The 17114-nt window shown below is 37.6% G+C and overlaps 1 protein-coding gene across 1 annotated transcript in view; it reads left to right on the plus strand.

The window, feature by feature from the left end:
- Positions 1-17114, plus strand: part of LOC110580768 (PZP alpha-2-macroglobulin like) — a 46518-nt gene that overhangs the window by 17811 nt on the left and 11593 nt on the right. Inside the window, 10 exon segments of the mRNA XM_044915222.1 lie at positions 519-746; positions 998-1061; positions 6292-6308; positions 8401-8565; positions 8962-9064; positions 13057-13201; positions 13816-14035; positions 15415-15541; positions 15927-16048; positions 16544-16601. Coding sequence (XP_044771157.1) covers positions 519-746; positions 998-1061; positions 6292-6308; positions 8401-8565; positions 8962-9064; positions 13057-13201; positions 13816-14035; positions 15415-15541; positions 15927-16048; positions 16544-16601 — 1249 coding nt within the window.

The following is a 17114-nucleotide window of genomic DNA, read 5'->3' on the forward strand; positions in this document are numbered from 1 at the left end:
ACATCGGTAAGGCTTAAAGGTCCAGAAACTACAAGGCCTTGAAAATCAAGTCATAATAATGATAAGAAGCATAGATGATAATTTGCTGGGATTATTTATAAACAATTTTGAAGCCCTTATAGTTTAAAATATTACATTAATGTATATAACATAATTTTAATTAAACCAACTTACATGGGACTTCTATTATCTAAAGATTTCCTTTTCTGCTTACTATGATTATTTACCACTCTCACTGGGACATCATTGTTCCTCTGGCCTTGAGCCACAGAAGAAAAGATAAATCAGTGATGATTTAGCAGAATCAGGGCAAAGGAGATTAATGGGTAGATTATTTCCCTTTAATCACTGCAATTTGGGAAGGTGATCATTTGTTTCTTTGGTGGTCAACAGGGGTGAGGATGATGCATAGTATATGTTAGAAGGGAAGACACAAAATTTTAACTCTTCATTTTGATGGGAAGCTAAAATGAAGAATTTCAAGATGATATTGATTCTTTGTTTTTCTGTTTTACCAGGCCTACCATACACAACCTGACTTGTGTTTTAACTCTGTATGGCTACGAGAGGAACACCAGGCAGCTCAGCACATTGCAAAGCATGCTTTCTCCTTACATGGGAATTATGTTCACCTGGAACGTGTGGCTGGTACCCTGCCCTGTGGCCAAACTCAGATTATCAAGGCATACTATATACTCAATGGGAAGGCCACTGGGGAGCCAAAGGAGCTCATTTTTTATTACCTGGTAAGAATAAGGACAAGAAATATATTTGGAGTTTATCAGTAGACAAAAGTGGTTAACGGACCAGGAAAAGTGGTTCGCCAGTGCCCCACCATCTTCCTTTCTCATGCATGTTCCCCTTGATTCTTTCATTTTTATGCAGTTCATTCTCTCTAGCAGAGATTCAAGAACCCAAAGCAGGTCATGTGGGGAGTAAGAAGTTGAGAAGTGTGTTAGGCTCAGAAAGGTTGCTTTTTGTTGATTTTTCATTTCAGATCATGACTAAGGGGAACATCGTCAGATCAGGGACACATGCTGTGCCTATACAGCTAAGAGACAGTGAGTATCCTTAAGTTTGCTCCCCCATATCCTTCCCAACACATCTAGCTTCACATGTCAGTGACAGTTCACAAATGGGATGTTATTCCCATTATCCCTTTATAACAAGGACACAAAAGATGCTCTCCTTATGAACTCTAACTTTTTTTATTCAACACAGTCAACAGATAAATTGGATTGCCTCCTAAGGCACACTTTTTTTCACTTCAGTGTGTTTCTTCTATCTGACATTTAAATTAGAAACTTCTGCAAATCTAAGCTTCATTCTGTTTTTTAACCCTAACAATAAATGTGAAGTGGTCGTCTTTAATCTTAGTATTGCAGAGAAGAGAGTTAAGTATCATGGAGACCAGCGAGGAAAAAGATGATGGACTGGTTTTTTTTCCTATGCCGGACTCTGCACTAGGCTTTCTTCCCTCAGGAAAGGCTCTCTCCCTTCGACACTTAACGAGGATGCTTACTGTGTGTGCTGCAGGCATGAAACTGTGAACTCACACATGATTTTGAGCGCACTTCATGAATAAGTTGGGGGAAAGGAAACAGGATTATTTTCTATCTTAATTAAATCATGTCAGGATTTAAATCACTGGAAAAAGAACCCATGAGCATTCTTGTAATTAACTGAAATTAAGGCAAATACTTCACCAAACTCCACCTCGACCCAGAGCTAAACTTAACAATGGTTGGGATTTGCTCCATAACTATGATTTTTTTTAAAGATTTTATATATTTATTTGAGAGAGAGAGAAATTGACAGAATGAGTTGGAGGAGGGGCAGAGGAAGAAGCAGACTCCCTGCAGAGCAAGGAGCCCTAAGCAGAACTTGATCCCAGGACCGTGGGATCATGACCTGAGCCAAAGGCAGACGCTTAACTGAGCCACCCAGGCACCCCATGATTTTTTTTTTAATAGTTCCTTTCTCTATCAGGCTGGAAAAGTAAAACATCAATTATATTTTTGTTTTTCCATATTGAAACTATACTGGAAGAGGTTTAATTAATTTATTTTTTATTAACATATAATGTATTATTTGTTTCAGGGATACAGGTCTTTAATTCATCAGTCTTACACAATTCACAGGGCTCACCATAGCACATACCCTCCCCAATGTCCATCACCCAGCCACCCCATCCCTCCCACCCCCCTCTACTCCAGCAACCCTCAGTTTGTTTCCTGAGATTAAGAGTCTCTTATAGTTTGTCTCCCTCTCTGGTCTTGTCTTGTTTCATTTTTCCCTCCCTTCCCCTATGATCCTCTGTCTTGTTTCTCAAATTCCTCATATCAGTGAGATCATATGATACTTGTCTTTCTCTGATTGACTTATTTCGCTTAGCATAATACCCTCTAGTTTCATCCACGTCATTGCAAATGGCAATATTTCAATTTTTGATGGCTGCATAATATTCCATTGTGTATATATACCACATCTTCTTTATCCATTCATCTGTTGATGGACATCTGGGCTCTTTCCACAGTTTGGCTATTGTGGACATTGCTGCTATAAACATTGGGGTGCATGTGCCCCTTCAGATCACTACATTTGTATGTTTGGGGTAAATACCCAGTAGTGCATTTGCTGGGTCAAAGGGTAACTCTATTTTCAACTTTTTGAGGAACCTCCATACTGATTTATTCATTTGAGAGAGAGAGAGAGCACGAGTAGGGGGGCGAGGCAGAGGGAGAAGCAGACTCCCCGCTGAGCTGGAAGCCAGAAGTGGGGCTTGATCCCAGGACCTGGAGATCATGACCTGAGCCGAAGGCAGACGCTTACCTACCTGCACCAGCTTGCATTCCCACCAACAGTGTAGGAGGGTTCCCCTTTCTGGAGGAGGTTTAATTTGAAAGAAGGTACTAATTAGTACTCTCAACAATTAACTATTGTGGGGGCTCCTGGGTGGCTCATTTGGTTAAGCATCTGCCTTCAGCTCAGGTCATGATCTCCAGGTCCTGGGATCGAGCCCCACTTCTGGCTTCCAGTTCAACAGAGAATCTGCTTCTCCCTCTGCCTCTCCCCCCTGCTTGTGCTCTCTCTTTCTCTCTCTCAAATGAATACATAGAATCTTTATAAAAAAATAACAATTGTTTGAATTAAATGTTAAAGAGTGCTGCCAACTTCAAATATCATTTATCCCAATATTTATATAGGGATAGTTTGATACAGAGAATGGACCGACGTGTGCATTATTTCCCTTCAACACATCATATAGCCTGTTTTTCTATTTTCTTACAATAATGGAACATATAACACCTTTATAGAAATGGATGAGTGTCTTAAAACATTATATGTTTATCTGATTTTTCTTTCCTGATATTTTAATTTGTGCATCATTTGGAAAAGGATCTCTACATAATAATATAAGGAAGACATCACAAAAAAGGTAATGCAAGTAACTCAGCCAATAATTGAAAAGAATTTATTTACTTCATGAAGACATCACAAAAAAGGTAATGCAAGTAACTCAGCCAATAATTGAAAAGAATTTCTTTATATACTCAATGAATTCACAAGTATTTATAATAAAACTATTTTAACCATACATTGTAGTTATGTTATTAATTACCAGTTTGTTCTTCATAAAGATGTATGGAAAATCCTTAACTCTATTAGTTAAAAGAACCAACTCTGTTCACAATTTGTCTAAATTCAACCTTTTTCATAGCTTGCTCATCTTGTTCTTTTCTTATACTATCCTGCAGTTTTAACCTCATGGTGCAAATTACTAATTTCAGAAGTATTTCTGAGTCTGTTTTAAATTCAGAATTCAGATTTTAAATGACAAAGCCTTCACAAATTTCATTACTAAAAGGTTACTTTCCTTCCAATATTCTCTGGGAAAAAAAATCTGCCATGACTTCTCTATTTTTATGATGCTTCAATCTATTCTGAACTACTATTGCTCACGCCCAGACATGGCGATACAAGGATTTAAACTACTCTCCTATTAGAGAGAAGCTTATTTCCTTTCAGGGGCCTAAGTTGAACTTGATCCCTCCAATGGAACAAAAATATGAATGCCCTGACACTGCCTTAGTCATTCCCAAGGGTGGGGGAGGAAGGAGAGTTGTTTTTAAATGAGCATAGTTTCAGATTTGCAACATGAGAAAGTTCTGGAGATCTGTTTCACAACAACGTGAATATACTTAACACTACTGAACTATACACTTTAAAATGGTTAAGATGGTGAATTTTATGTGTTTTTTCACCACAATAAAAAAGACATATATTTGAAAAAAAAAGTGTACTCTATGATTATATCTTATAAATTATAGTTCTGAATTTAAATTGAGGATCACCTCTGGCCTGCAGTCTAAGTGAAATGGTTTTCATTCATCATATAGATATATGAGATATATACTCATTATATATATGACATATATAAGAAGTTCCTTATTCTATAATTTTTTTTAATTTTATTATGTTATGTTAGTCACCATATAATACATCATCGGTTTTTGATGTGGTGATCCACGATCCATTGTTTTCACTGTTTCACAGACACATTTTAAGATGTGGAAACTAAGAGAATGTTTGAGAGATTTGTGCAAGATTACCAGAAGTAAATGACATAGCTGAGCTTCTGAAACTGCCCACAAGCTTTGATCTCTTCCCTGACATAACTTCTTTTTCTCTAGAGAATCAAATCTAAATCTCAGTTACTCATGCTTCACAATGATATTAATGAAAGCTACGTGTTTTAAGATTCACCACTTATGTGATGCTCTTATTTAAAAAAGAATTAAAAATGGGGCACCTGGGGGCTCAGTCAGTTAAGCGTCTGCCTTCGGCTCAGATCATGATCCCAGGTCCTGGGATTGAGCCCGGATCCAGCTCCTTGCTCAGCAAGGAGCCTGCTTCTCCCTCTCCCTTTGGCCTACCCCCTGTTTGGGCTCTCTTTTGCTCTCTCTCTCTCTCAAATAGATAAAGAAAATCCTTTAAAAATAAAGAAAAAAGAAAAAGTTCCCAAAGTATTAGATAATATAGATCATACCTAAAAAAATCATTTTTGGTCAATTGACTAAGTTAGCTTTTTATAAAAATTGATATTTACAAGCATAAGTCATGTACCTCCCAGCAGATCTAACTATTTTTATTTCTAGAGTTCTTGTGGTCTATGAAATTGAAAGTGATTCACAAATTATTTTCAACTTAAAAAAAAAATTACCTACAACATCTCTATCAGCTTTGATGAATCACAGACTAACTAAAATTTTAAGTCTCTTCTTTTTTTTTTCTAGAATTGTATTAATTCATAGTGGTAATATTTGGTGTATCATGTTGATCTTTATTTTCTTCATCATAACTTGCCTATTTGGGAGTTATTATTACTTATCAATATTGGAGGATAAATCAGTAATATGAAGTTCCTTCTGGTTTTGTTCTAGTATCTACTCAAAATTCATTTATATGTATTATATTTTTTTAAAGATTTGTTTATTCATCTTGAGAGAAAGAGAGAGAGAGAGAGAACATGCTCACACACAACTGCGAGGGGCAGAGGGAGAAGGAGAGAGAGAATCTCAAGCAGACTCCCTGCTAAGCATTGAGCCCAACACGGGGCTCTATCTCACAATCCTGAGATCATGACCTGAGCCAAAACCAAGAGAAGGATGTTTAACCAACCGCACCACCCAGGAGCCCGATATGTATTAAATTTTAAAACTGTAAGATAAATATATCAAGAATCACTATCCTCTTTCCAATCATCAAAATTAACATTCTTCAGAATGGAGGGTATAATCAAAATTTTTCTCAAACTTGTCTTTTATGACAGGTCAAAATATCTCCTCTTGGCATAATAATTATTACATAAAAGACATATTTCTCTGACTAGAGTTCTCTATTTGAATTAGAAGATGGCATGAGGAAGTTAACCTGAAAAGTAGGGAATTTTCTCCTGGGTGCTTTCTTTGGATTATTTATTTAAGAGAGGGAGCAGGGGGAGGGGCAGAGGGAGAGAATTTCAAGTAGACTTAGCACTGAGCACAGAGCCCCACACAGGGCCTGATCTCAGGACCCTGAAATCATGACCTGAGATGAAATCAAGAGCCTAACCAACTGAGCCACCCAGGCGCCCTTATTTTTTTCTTATACTCTGTATTTATGGTAGTCTATTCTAAGCTGTTTTTCAGCTTGTGCTGAAGGAATTCAGTCTACTTTTCAATATTTTTATGTCTATCCTATTTTGTGTCATTATATAAATTTAATAGTTGCTTCAGTTGCATTACACAGCTTTGAATATTATAGAGGTAAGAAAGGATTATGAACATAACGAGATTTGGGTTCTTAAAATTTTTTAAATCTTTAAATCACTTGCTTTGACAATAACCTGAAAAATAGTCATTCACCCAATATAGAGGATGCATGCTCATTTATGTGACCATTTGGTTCTCCTACTCAAGAACAAAGTAAATAGATAAAGTTTGAAGGGTGTTTGTGGTTAGTTATCTACTGCTGTATAACAATCTTCCCCAAACTTAGTGGTTTAAAACAATAAACAATTATTATCATATGCACTTTCTGTGGATTAGGAATCCTGAAGTGACTTATCTGGGTGGTACTGGCTTGTGATGTCTCATGTCAGTCCACATGTCAACGTGTTAGCTAGGGCTTCAGTCATCTGAAGACTTGACTGAGGTTGGAAGTCTACTTCTGAGATGTGTTACTCATATAGTTATTGTCAGGAGGCCTTAATTCCTCACCACACTGACTCTTCCATAGGGCTGCCTGGGTGTCCCCACAACATGGCAGGTGATTTCCTCCAGAGCAAGTGATCTGAGAGAGAAGCTAAAGCTGCAGTACATTTTATGACCTGGGCTTGGACTTTATACACTATCACTTCCACAAAATCTTATTAGTTATAGATGTCAACCCTATTCATTATAGGAGAAACTACACAAGAGCATGAATACCAGGAAGTAGAGATTACTGGGGGCAATTTTGGAGGTTGTCTTCACAGCCTGTCCTCTAACTCCCAATGATTTATGACCCTCCCACAGATAAAATACACTCACTTTCCTTCCAAACTCCTAAATGTCTCATTCCCCAATAGCAACAGCTCAAAGGTTGAACTTCATCATTTAAATTAGGTCCAGGGGCAGATGATGTTTCTTGGGTGTAGTTCCTCAAGTACAATTCCTCTAGATATGAAGACCTTGAACTAAAGTGTACTTAAGTTATTTACCTCCACACATCCAGCGTACAATGGTGGAACTAGCATACTAACACTCCTGTTCAAAAGGGGAAACAAAGTCACATGGGAGTTATTGGTCCATGGCAATTCTGAGATCCAGCCAAAGGTTCAAAGTCCTTTAATTAGGACTTGTCTTACTCCAGCTTAGGAAATAAATATCCAGGCCTCTTGGCTCCACTCTATGGATTCTTGGTTCTTTAAGTCATCCTTGTTCAAAAAAAAGTGACCTGTGTTTGCAATCGTGTAGACATTGTTCTATTGAATATAGATGATATATATTCATTTACGTACCTATGTGGTTCTTCTATACAAGAACAAAGCCGGGGCACCTGAGTGGCTCAGTCAGTTAAACGTCTGCCTTCAGCTCAGGTCATGATCCCAGGGCCCTGGGATGGAGCCCTGCATCGGGCTCCCTGCTCAGCGGAGGCCTGCTTCTCCCTCTGCCTGCCACTCTGCCTATCTGTGCTATCTCTCTATCTCTCTGTCAAAGAAAGAAAGAAAGAAAGAAAGAAAGAAAGAAAGAAAGAACAAAGCCATATAGAAATAGAAGGTTAATAGATTGCAATAATCCTACCTAAATTTGTCGGAGTATTAAGTATTCATCAAACACAGAGACAATTTAGATCTCCTTCCTATATTTGGTCTAGTTTTACCTCTAGAGTGAAATTTTCATTAATCCTTGTTAATTTCAGTTTTTATTATTCCTTGGAAACATTTTCCCAGATAGGTTTTATATCATTAGAACAAAAAAAAACACTGTTAAAAATAAACAAACAACAATTTTAACTTTTCTCTAAGGTACCAACTACTTGAAGGTACTCAAGAAAGGATTGGTGATGGGGGCACCCGGGTGGCACAGTCAGTTAAGCATCCAGCTCTTGGTTTTGGCTCAGGTCATGTTCTCAGGATCGTAAGATCCAGCCCCACATTGGGCTCTGCACTTAACATGGAGTCTGCTTGGGATTCTCTCTCCCTCTCCCTCTGCCTTTCCCGCTCCTATGTGCACTCTCTCTCTCTCAGATAAATAAATCTTAAAAAAAAAGAAAAGAAAAGAAAGGATTGATGATTATCATATTTCTCTCAGTTCCCTGGATATTTCAAAAGAAAAACAGGTTAAAGTTCTGTCTTTAATCTCTCCACTGTTACAGGTATATAATCTGCTAACTATGAAGGATTTTACTGATTTCCCTGAAAATATGGACCAGCAGGAAGAAGAACAAGCAAGTTGTAGCCATCCTTATGTCATTCATAAAGGAGCCATCTATATACCCTTACCAACTTATGATGAAGACGATATGTATCACTTCCTAAAGGTAAAGTCCTTATTACTTATTAATGTACCAGCTTATGAATGTTTTAATGTTAGTAAAAAAAAAAAAAAAATATATATATATATATATACATATAGTTTAGAATTGTTTAGCCTAACAGTTGATAAGTCAGAGCCAGGGCTAGACCTAACCTCTGCCATTTCATTGAAATAATTTTGTTATATTTGGTTTATTTGCAAAAGGCCATAAGTAATAAAATCTTAATAAGCCATAACGTTTATTATTTTACCACTCTATTTATATTTATTGAGTTTGGGTATCTCCATGAAACTAATATAACATTAAGGCTATTGGGGTTACTTAGGGACATTACTAAGGAAAATATATTTTATATAGTCTATTCAAGTTTACAAACCTATTGAGTCACCATTTTTACAGGGTATGGGATTAAAGGTGCTCACCAACTCTAAAATTCGAAAACCACAGTCATGTTCAATGATCCACCCACCTGTAGGAAGAGAAGGGCAACCATTGATGGCAGGTAAAATAACAAGTTATTTTTAATTTTCTATTACATCCAACAATATCACTTTGCAAAAAAAAAGGTAAAATGAGATAGATAGTGTAACCATTTTATACATAGAGAAACCAAGATTCAGATAAGATGTTTCTTGCTGAGATCATTTAGCTGGTAAATGGCGTAACCAGAACTGACCAGAGTGTTTTAAATTTGAGTTGGATACTTTAAGTTACAAAGGAAGAAGTTCAAGTTTAAACTATGAAAATTGGGGGGAGAAGGAAATTTTCTGGAATTTAATAAGGATAGAATTGTAGGCATATGATATAACTCAAAAAAAACTTATAAAAATGTATAGATATAAATAGCTGAAAATTGAAATAAATAGATATAATGAATAATAAATGGGTAGATATAACTGAATCAAGTATATGATACAATGGAAGAGCTACAAAAACTAGAATGTTTTGTGAAAGTTCTTGAAAGTAATTTAAATAACATAAAACCCATTCCCATGTCTGTTTGGGAAGCCATCATACAACCTCAGACGGTTTGATGACATAGAACAATATACATGGAGAATAAAACTTTAATAATGTCCCTCGCACGAGAGAGAGAGAGAGAGAATGGTTCATCTAAAAAAGGGATTAAAATCATGTTAGACAATGATAGAAATGATTAGGGCCTGAAACTGCAAAAATCAAGAAGTCATAAAAATTGGAGTTATTATTCATGCATGTGTTCCATGAATATTCACTGAACACTTACTTACCTATTTTCTGGACATAACAAATATTGAGAACAAAAATCTTCACCTTAGGTTATGTCCTAATGGACACAGAAAGAATGTAAACAAAATAAGCAAGTATATTAAATAGTCTATTAAAAGATGACAAAAGCTATGGGAAAAATTAAAAGAGAGAATGGAATATCGAGACTAAAGGAGTTGCAAGTTTCAATAAGGTGTTCAGTGAATATCCTACCAAGAGAGTGAAATTTGAGCAAAGACTTGAAGGAAGAGAACAAAATAAGAGACTATCTGGAAGGAGAGTATTTCATTCATAGAAAGCAACACCAATAATAGAAAATACCTGTAGAGTGCTTACTCTGTTTTAGAAGACCAATGAGAGGGAGATAGAATATAGATGGCTTTATTGAGATGTAACTGACATATAATATTATATATAAGTTTAAGGTGTACAGTGTGCTTATCTGATGCTCTTATTTTTTAGAGGGGCAGGGCAGAGGGAGAGGGAGAGAGAGAATCTCAAGTAGGCTCCCTGCTGAGCGCTGAGCGCTGAGCCCCAAGCAGGGCTCAATCTCATGACCCTGAGGTCATGGCCTGAGCCAAAACCAAGAGTCAGACACTTAACCACTGAGCCACCTAGGCACCCCTTGATGAACTTATATATTGCAAAATGATTATCACCACAGCATCAACTAAAATTTCCATGACCTCATAATTTCCATTTCTTTCTTTTAAGTTTTTATTTTAATTCGTTAGTTAACATACAGTGTTATATTAGTTTCAGGTGTAGAATTTATTGATTTCCTCACTTCCATACATCATCTGGTGCTAATCATAACAAGTGCCTTCCTTACTCCCCATCACTTATTTCACTCATCTCCCCAACCACCTCCCCTCTGGTAACCATCAGTTTGTTCTCTATAGTTAAGAGTCTGTTTCTTGGTTTGTCTGTCTCTCTCTTATTTTTTTCCCTTTGCTTGTTTGTTTTGTTTCTTAAATTCCACATATGAGTGAAATCATATAGTATTTGTCTTTCTCTGACTGCCTTAGGAATATTATTCATCCATTTTAAAAAATGAAATCTTGGGATGCCTGGGTGGCTCAGTCGTTAAGCATCTGCCTTCCACTCAGGTCATGATCCCAGGGTCCTGGGATCGAGTCCCACATTGGGCTCCCTGCTCAGCAGGAGGCCTGCTTCTCCCTCTGCCTGCAGCTTCCCCCTGCTGGTACTCTCACACTCTCTCACTTTCTCTCTCTCTCTCTCTCTCTGACAAATAAATAAAAAAATATTTTTAAAAAATGAAATCTTGCCATTTGCAACAACATGGATGGAGCTAGAGAGTATAGTGCTAAGTGAAATAAGTCGGTCCATTTCTTTTTTATGGTTTTCACCAATTTTTAAATGGAAAAGCTGAACCTGGAAAGACTAAGTAACTCAACCCATTAAGATGCCACAGCCAGTTTAGATATGGAATGGGGATGGATTCAAATCTGGCTGTTTGACTCCAGATCCATGTTTTTTAACCTCTACACTATTCTGTCTATCAAAGGCTCTAAGGTGAGAGCTTGTCTGGAACATTCTAAAAGTAAGGAAACCATTGTGGTCAGAACAGAGTGAGTCAAGGGAGAGTGAGATCAGTGGAATAATTGAGGCCAAATTGTATAGGGCCTTGTAGGTCATTGTAAGAATTTGACAGTTTACTCTGCATGAGATGGAAAGATTTTCAGAAGGGGTGGGTAAAGTGATCTAATATGTTTCTTATATAGATCACCTAAATACTACATTTAGGAGAAAATTAAGTTTTGAGTTTTTATACCTTTTTGCTTGAAAGTAGCAAAGGTCAAAAATGAATACAAGTATTACTTAGCTAGATTGAGTGGCCCTTTAACAGCTATGAACAGAATGTCCAGGAGAAAGTATTTTGTGATCAGCAGTGAAATAAAATATAAGTGGGTGTGTCCAGGGATCAACACATTTTGATGAAATCAGATGGGAAAAAGAAGCAAAATAATAATAATAATATTTTGTCTTGGGAAATTAAAGGCATTTCAGTAGAGTTTATGAGTTGTGACATAAGGAAGAATAGAATTTTAATGTAAACACTGTGAAAGAATCAGTAGAGAGTCAAGCTGACGTTGAGAATGAGATGATAAGGAAAATATCGTCATCATCCAGTAAATAGAGTTAAAATAACACATTAAGCCATTGTTCGTTAACTGCAACAGCTGGAGAAGTTGAGGGGTCTTTGACATCTGGAGCAGGAAAGGGAAGATAGTTTATTTAGATGCATCATCCATTTAGATAAACTTGAATACTAATAATCCGTTTACATATTCGATGTAAGAGTAAAGATAAAGACAACAGAGCAACATCAGTGAGAAACCGAAGGCAGAGATAGAGATGGCTACCACTTGGAAGGACATGAGGGAAAGAAGATGTATGATATTTATTTAAAGAAATTACTATTGATGCTTTTTACAGTTGAGAGAAATATTGAGGGGAAATGTCTGGACAATGTTTTTCCTCATAAATATTCTTTCACAAAGGCAATTCTGAAATATCAGATGGAGTACTTGAATGGAGAGCCTCACTCAAATTCAATTAAGCATGATTTCAGGTACAACATAGAACCAGAAAGCCTTCATGTTTAGTTCTCTACCCCCCCTCACTTTTGTAAATAATTTCTGTCTCCATTATAGCGCTATACCAAATGGAACTGTCTCTCTTTGGCATCTTGAATTTTTCATTTCTCCTTCCCAAGAGATAAAGAGAATAAAATCTAATGCTCTAGCCTTGTTATCAAGAGAACAATGAGTTTACAAGCTTCAATATAGTATAAAGAGTTGATATTATTAAATTCTGTTCACCCCACTGGTAATTCAAACAATTGAACACATTTTGTCTAAAGAGAGTTTGGCATATTCCGCTCAACCCTTCTTATGGAGGAAACAATACTCTGTGACCTTGAGAACTCACTATTTCTCCCACAAACCATAAATGCATCTCCAAGTTATCTTGTCCTACAAGCCTCCACTCAATATAGAATTATGCTATCTCTAAGATACATGGAATTTCTACCTTTAATGAAGACTCCTGTATGCTCAAAGAATAAGGGCTCAACAAGTTATTTCCAAAGTTCTACAACTCTTAGGAGACAATCTGAGCAGGAATATTAAGACTTTGCTCTTCTAAGTCTCACACTTGTACCATGAAATGAATGGATGCTTTTTCTTTAACTAGATTGTAATTTTCCCTTATTTTTGATAGCAGGTATAAGAGCAAGTTCATATAGTCCTCAATTTCACTCATATAATATCATGTCCGCAAATAATATGCAAAGTCCAGAGCCAATCTCTGAAACAGTACGGACTTATTTCCCTGAGACCTGGATCTGGGATTTGGTAGTGGTGGAGTAAGTACCTTCATTCTCCTCCATTTGCTGTGGGTGAGGGAACATGGGTCCTCCAGCATTTTCAACTCTAAGATAATCTTTCTGAGAAGTTCTAAATAATCATATTAACCTCTCATCCGTTCAGGATGGGCCTAAGAAAATGCTTTTATTATTTGGATTCATTAGTAAAATTGTCTCAGAGATGAGCAATTCTAAAAGAATTATTCCTGAGACTGCCAGAAAACAGACATGGGTACTAAAAGTATCCAAATGCTAGATTGCCTAATGCCATTGGGGGAGCCTTCCATAAACAAGATTTGAACATGCACATAAACACATCAAGCTATGTAAATGTAATGGTTTGCTTTTTGGATCATGATTCTTAAGTATGCTGATTTATGAGATCACACAACAGTGAGGGGAATTTAAGGACCAAACTGAATTACATTCAAATATTTTTCTTTAAGGTACAGACATGCTGATAAGGGAAAGAGGCAGCATTTAGTACCTTTTGTTTTCCCAACTCAGTTTCCCAATACATAACCTAGTGTACACATGTGCACATATTGATTCTCACTTAAGAAGAGATGTTTCACCTGCTCACTTTCTGTTCTTCACATCTCTATCTTCCCCAGCTCCTCAGGAGTGGCTGAAGTGGGAGTAACAGTTCCTGATACCATCACGGAGTGGAAGGCAGGGGCCCTCTGCCTGTCCAATGACACTGGACTTGGTCTCTCTCTTTCCGCCTCCCTCCGAGCCTTCCAGCCCTTCTTTGTGGAGCTCACAATGCCCTACCGAGGAGAGGCCTTCACACTCAAGGCCACCGTCCTCAACTACCTTCCCAAATGTATCCGGGTAAGGAAAATGAAGGTAGATTGAAAGGGTGGATAGAATCAAAGACTTCTTCGGTCCCTCAGCTCCTGATTCTGTTCCCAAGACTGTGGATAATTCTGGGAATTATGCAGTAGCATTGTTTGTGCTAAGCAAGCAGGACATGATCAGAAAGGTAACACAACAACATTTGAGCTACAGGTACTGAAATCATGGATCTCCAAATCACATGCATTTTTAAATTTTTTATTGGTATGTTAATCACCATACATTACATTAGTTTTTGATGTAGTGTTCCATGATTCAATGTTTGCGTATAACACCCAGTGCTCCATGCAGAACGTGCCCTCTTTAATACCCATCACCAGGGTAACCCATCCTCCCATCCCCCTCCCCTCTAGAACCCTCAGTTTGTTTTTCAGAGTCCATCATCTCTCATGGTTCGTCTCCCCCTCCGATTTCCCCCCCCTTCATTCTTCCCTTCCTGCTATCTTCTTCTTCTTTTTTTTAACATATATTGTATTATTTGGGTGGCTCAGTGGGTTAAGTGTCTCCCTTCGGCTCAGGTCATGATCCCAGGGCCCTGGGATTGAGCCCCATGTGGGGCTCTCTGCTCAGGGGAGAACCTGCTTCTCCCTCTCTCTCTGCCGCTCCCCCTGCTTGTGCTCTCTCTCTCTCTCTGTCAAATGAATAAATAAAATCACATGCATTTTTTAAAAATTTCCTGAATCTTACAGCATCCTCTACCAGGGGATAGGCTTTTTGCCAAGAAAATTCTTGATGCTGACACAAAACTCAGTTTTATTAATCCCATGAGTGTCATTCTTTAAAGACTCCCAACTCTAAACTCCCACAATATGCTTGTAACTTCTCTGACAGCACATATTTCTTTGTAAACTTTGTCACAGTTGTGCATATAGATTATCCCCTTCATAACACAGTATCTTCGAGGCCAGGAACTTCTTACATACTCTTCATAATTTGCTATGCCTTGTACATAGTAGACATGTGATGAATGTTGCAGGAAGTGGGAAAAGGTAAGAAAGAAGGGAGTCAGGGAAAAAATCTACATGAGAGGTAGGAACCAACAAGCAGAAACCAGTAGGTAGTGCTCCCATGGGCAATATACCACTGCTGCTTTTCCCTCCTACCCACTGCTTCCACATCTGTAGATTTCTCCAATTTACCCTAATGCAAAGGCCAGATCCTCCTAGTAAGTAATCATCCTTAAGTTATATAATTGCCATTCTCATACTTCTCAAAGCATGAATGAGCTTACATGACATCATTTTTTCCAAGTTACAATTTAGAGCAACATCTCATATGTGGCCCCAATTCTGTGCATTCATTGTCTCTCCATATTCTGATAATTTCTCTCCCTCTGCCTCCCTTGCAAATGATAGGTCAGTGTGGAACTGAAAGCTTCTCCAGCCTTCCTACAATCCCAAAATGAGAAGGGAAAAGAATCCTATTGCATCTGTGCAAATGAGCGGCAAACCCTGTCTTGGACAATAACTCCTAAAACTCTGGGTGAGTGACATTCCCCCAAAAGGTTCTCCAATCAACAGGGGTGGTGGGTATCTGAACACCGCTTACATCACATTCGCTTTTTTGTTTCACACAAATATAATTCCATAGGGTTAGTTTTTTTTCTTCTTTTGATTTCTAGCCACAATGGTCTCCTCCCAGTACTCCCAGAGCACTTGGGCCCCACAGTCACTGTACTTGGGCACTGATCGCTCAGTGTCTAGCTTTGAGTTTTTTCCAGCTTTATTTCCTATTCCAGCCAGTAGTAAGTTTAAAGTGCAGCCCTTCAAGGTGATCACAGAGCACAAAGTCATTTTCAGCTATTAGGGATGGCTTGGACTGCTATCAAGATGGATGCACATTTTTTTTTCTACATTCTTTGTTTCAGGGAATGTGAACTTCTCAGTCTGTGCAGAGGCGGTGCAGTCCCCAGAGCTGTGTGGAAATGAGGTTGCTGAGGTCCCTGAGATTGGGAGAAAAGAAACAGTCGTCAAAATCCTGTTGGTGGAGGTAAGTCGGTCTGGACCACTTCAGTATTTTTCTGAGACCCTAACAATAGTAACAGTGAGAAACAGTATGGCCATATTCTTGAGCTAACAAAGAATAATTAATACCGTACCCACACAATCCACCTGATAAGACTAATGGAATTTCCTGTCCTAAAAGTATTATAGTAAAATTTTTAGCTAACCTTGTTAGCTTATCATAAATACTTTTTCTCATGAATGATTTCAGAGCTAGTCCCTTTTCCTGACTTCTTCATCTCTTCTAAGATTCATTTATTTCTCACACTTTGTACCTTTGATTCTCTTTCCTTATTATCTCTCATTTTCTCCTCTGCTGGTCTCCATGGTTCTTCAGAGTTTTATGGATTTATAGTAATTTGATAATAAGTAGGATGTTAAGATTGTTTAGTGTAAACCCCACCCTTCAAAGCAATGAATCTGCGGTTGTCCTTCAAAAACCTGGACGTTTATCCCTTTTCTTTTTTTTTTTTCACTTGAGCCTGAAGGTATTGAACAAGAAAAGACTTTCAACTCTATGACTTGCACTTCTGGAAAGAGTCCATCTTCATAATCATAGTGAGAATAATGCCCCACAAGGATATGTATGTCAAGTTACAATGCATGTCCCTACATTTTATCTCCCTTTATCTTTAGAATGTTCCCTTAAATTTGGCATAGCAATAAGTATTTCTTTATATGCATTTTACACAAGAGGACACTGAGCCCAAGAGTGTGGGTAAATGTGGCTTAGGGGTGCAGACAAGACTAATACTTGCTCAGTTCACATTTAGCCTTTACCTCCATAGCCCAGGAGCTGCTCATGAACCAATAAGGATATAGTAGCTTAGAGTGTCATAATCTAGGTAGAAAGACAGCAAAGTCATAATAAGATTGAATGACAGTGATATTCTCTAAAACAGTTGATGATGAAATGGGGGTCACTTTGTATTCATCTTACTGAAAAAAATGTTTCATGCCAAAAAAAAACACTTTACATTAGGGCTTTATCATATCATTAAGAAACAACTGTAGCTTTTAAGTTACTTTGCCACATTAGTATTAGTTCTACA

This window comes from Neomonachus schauinslandi, chromosome 5 (assembly GCF_002201575.2).
Source record: "Neomonachus schauinslandi chromosome 5, ASM220157v2, whole genome shotgun sequence".
Classification (NCBI taxonomy): domain Eukaryota; kingdom Metazoa; phylum Chordata; class Mammalia; order Carnivora; family Phocidae; genus Neomonachus; species Neomonachus schauinslandi.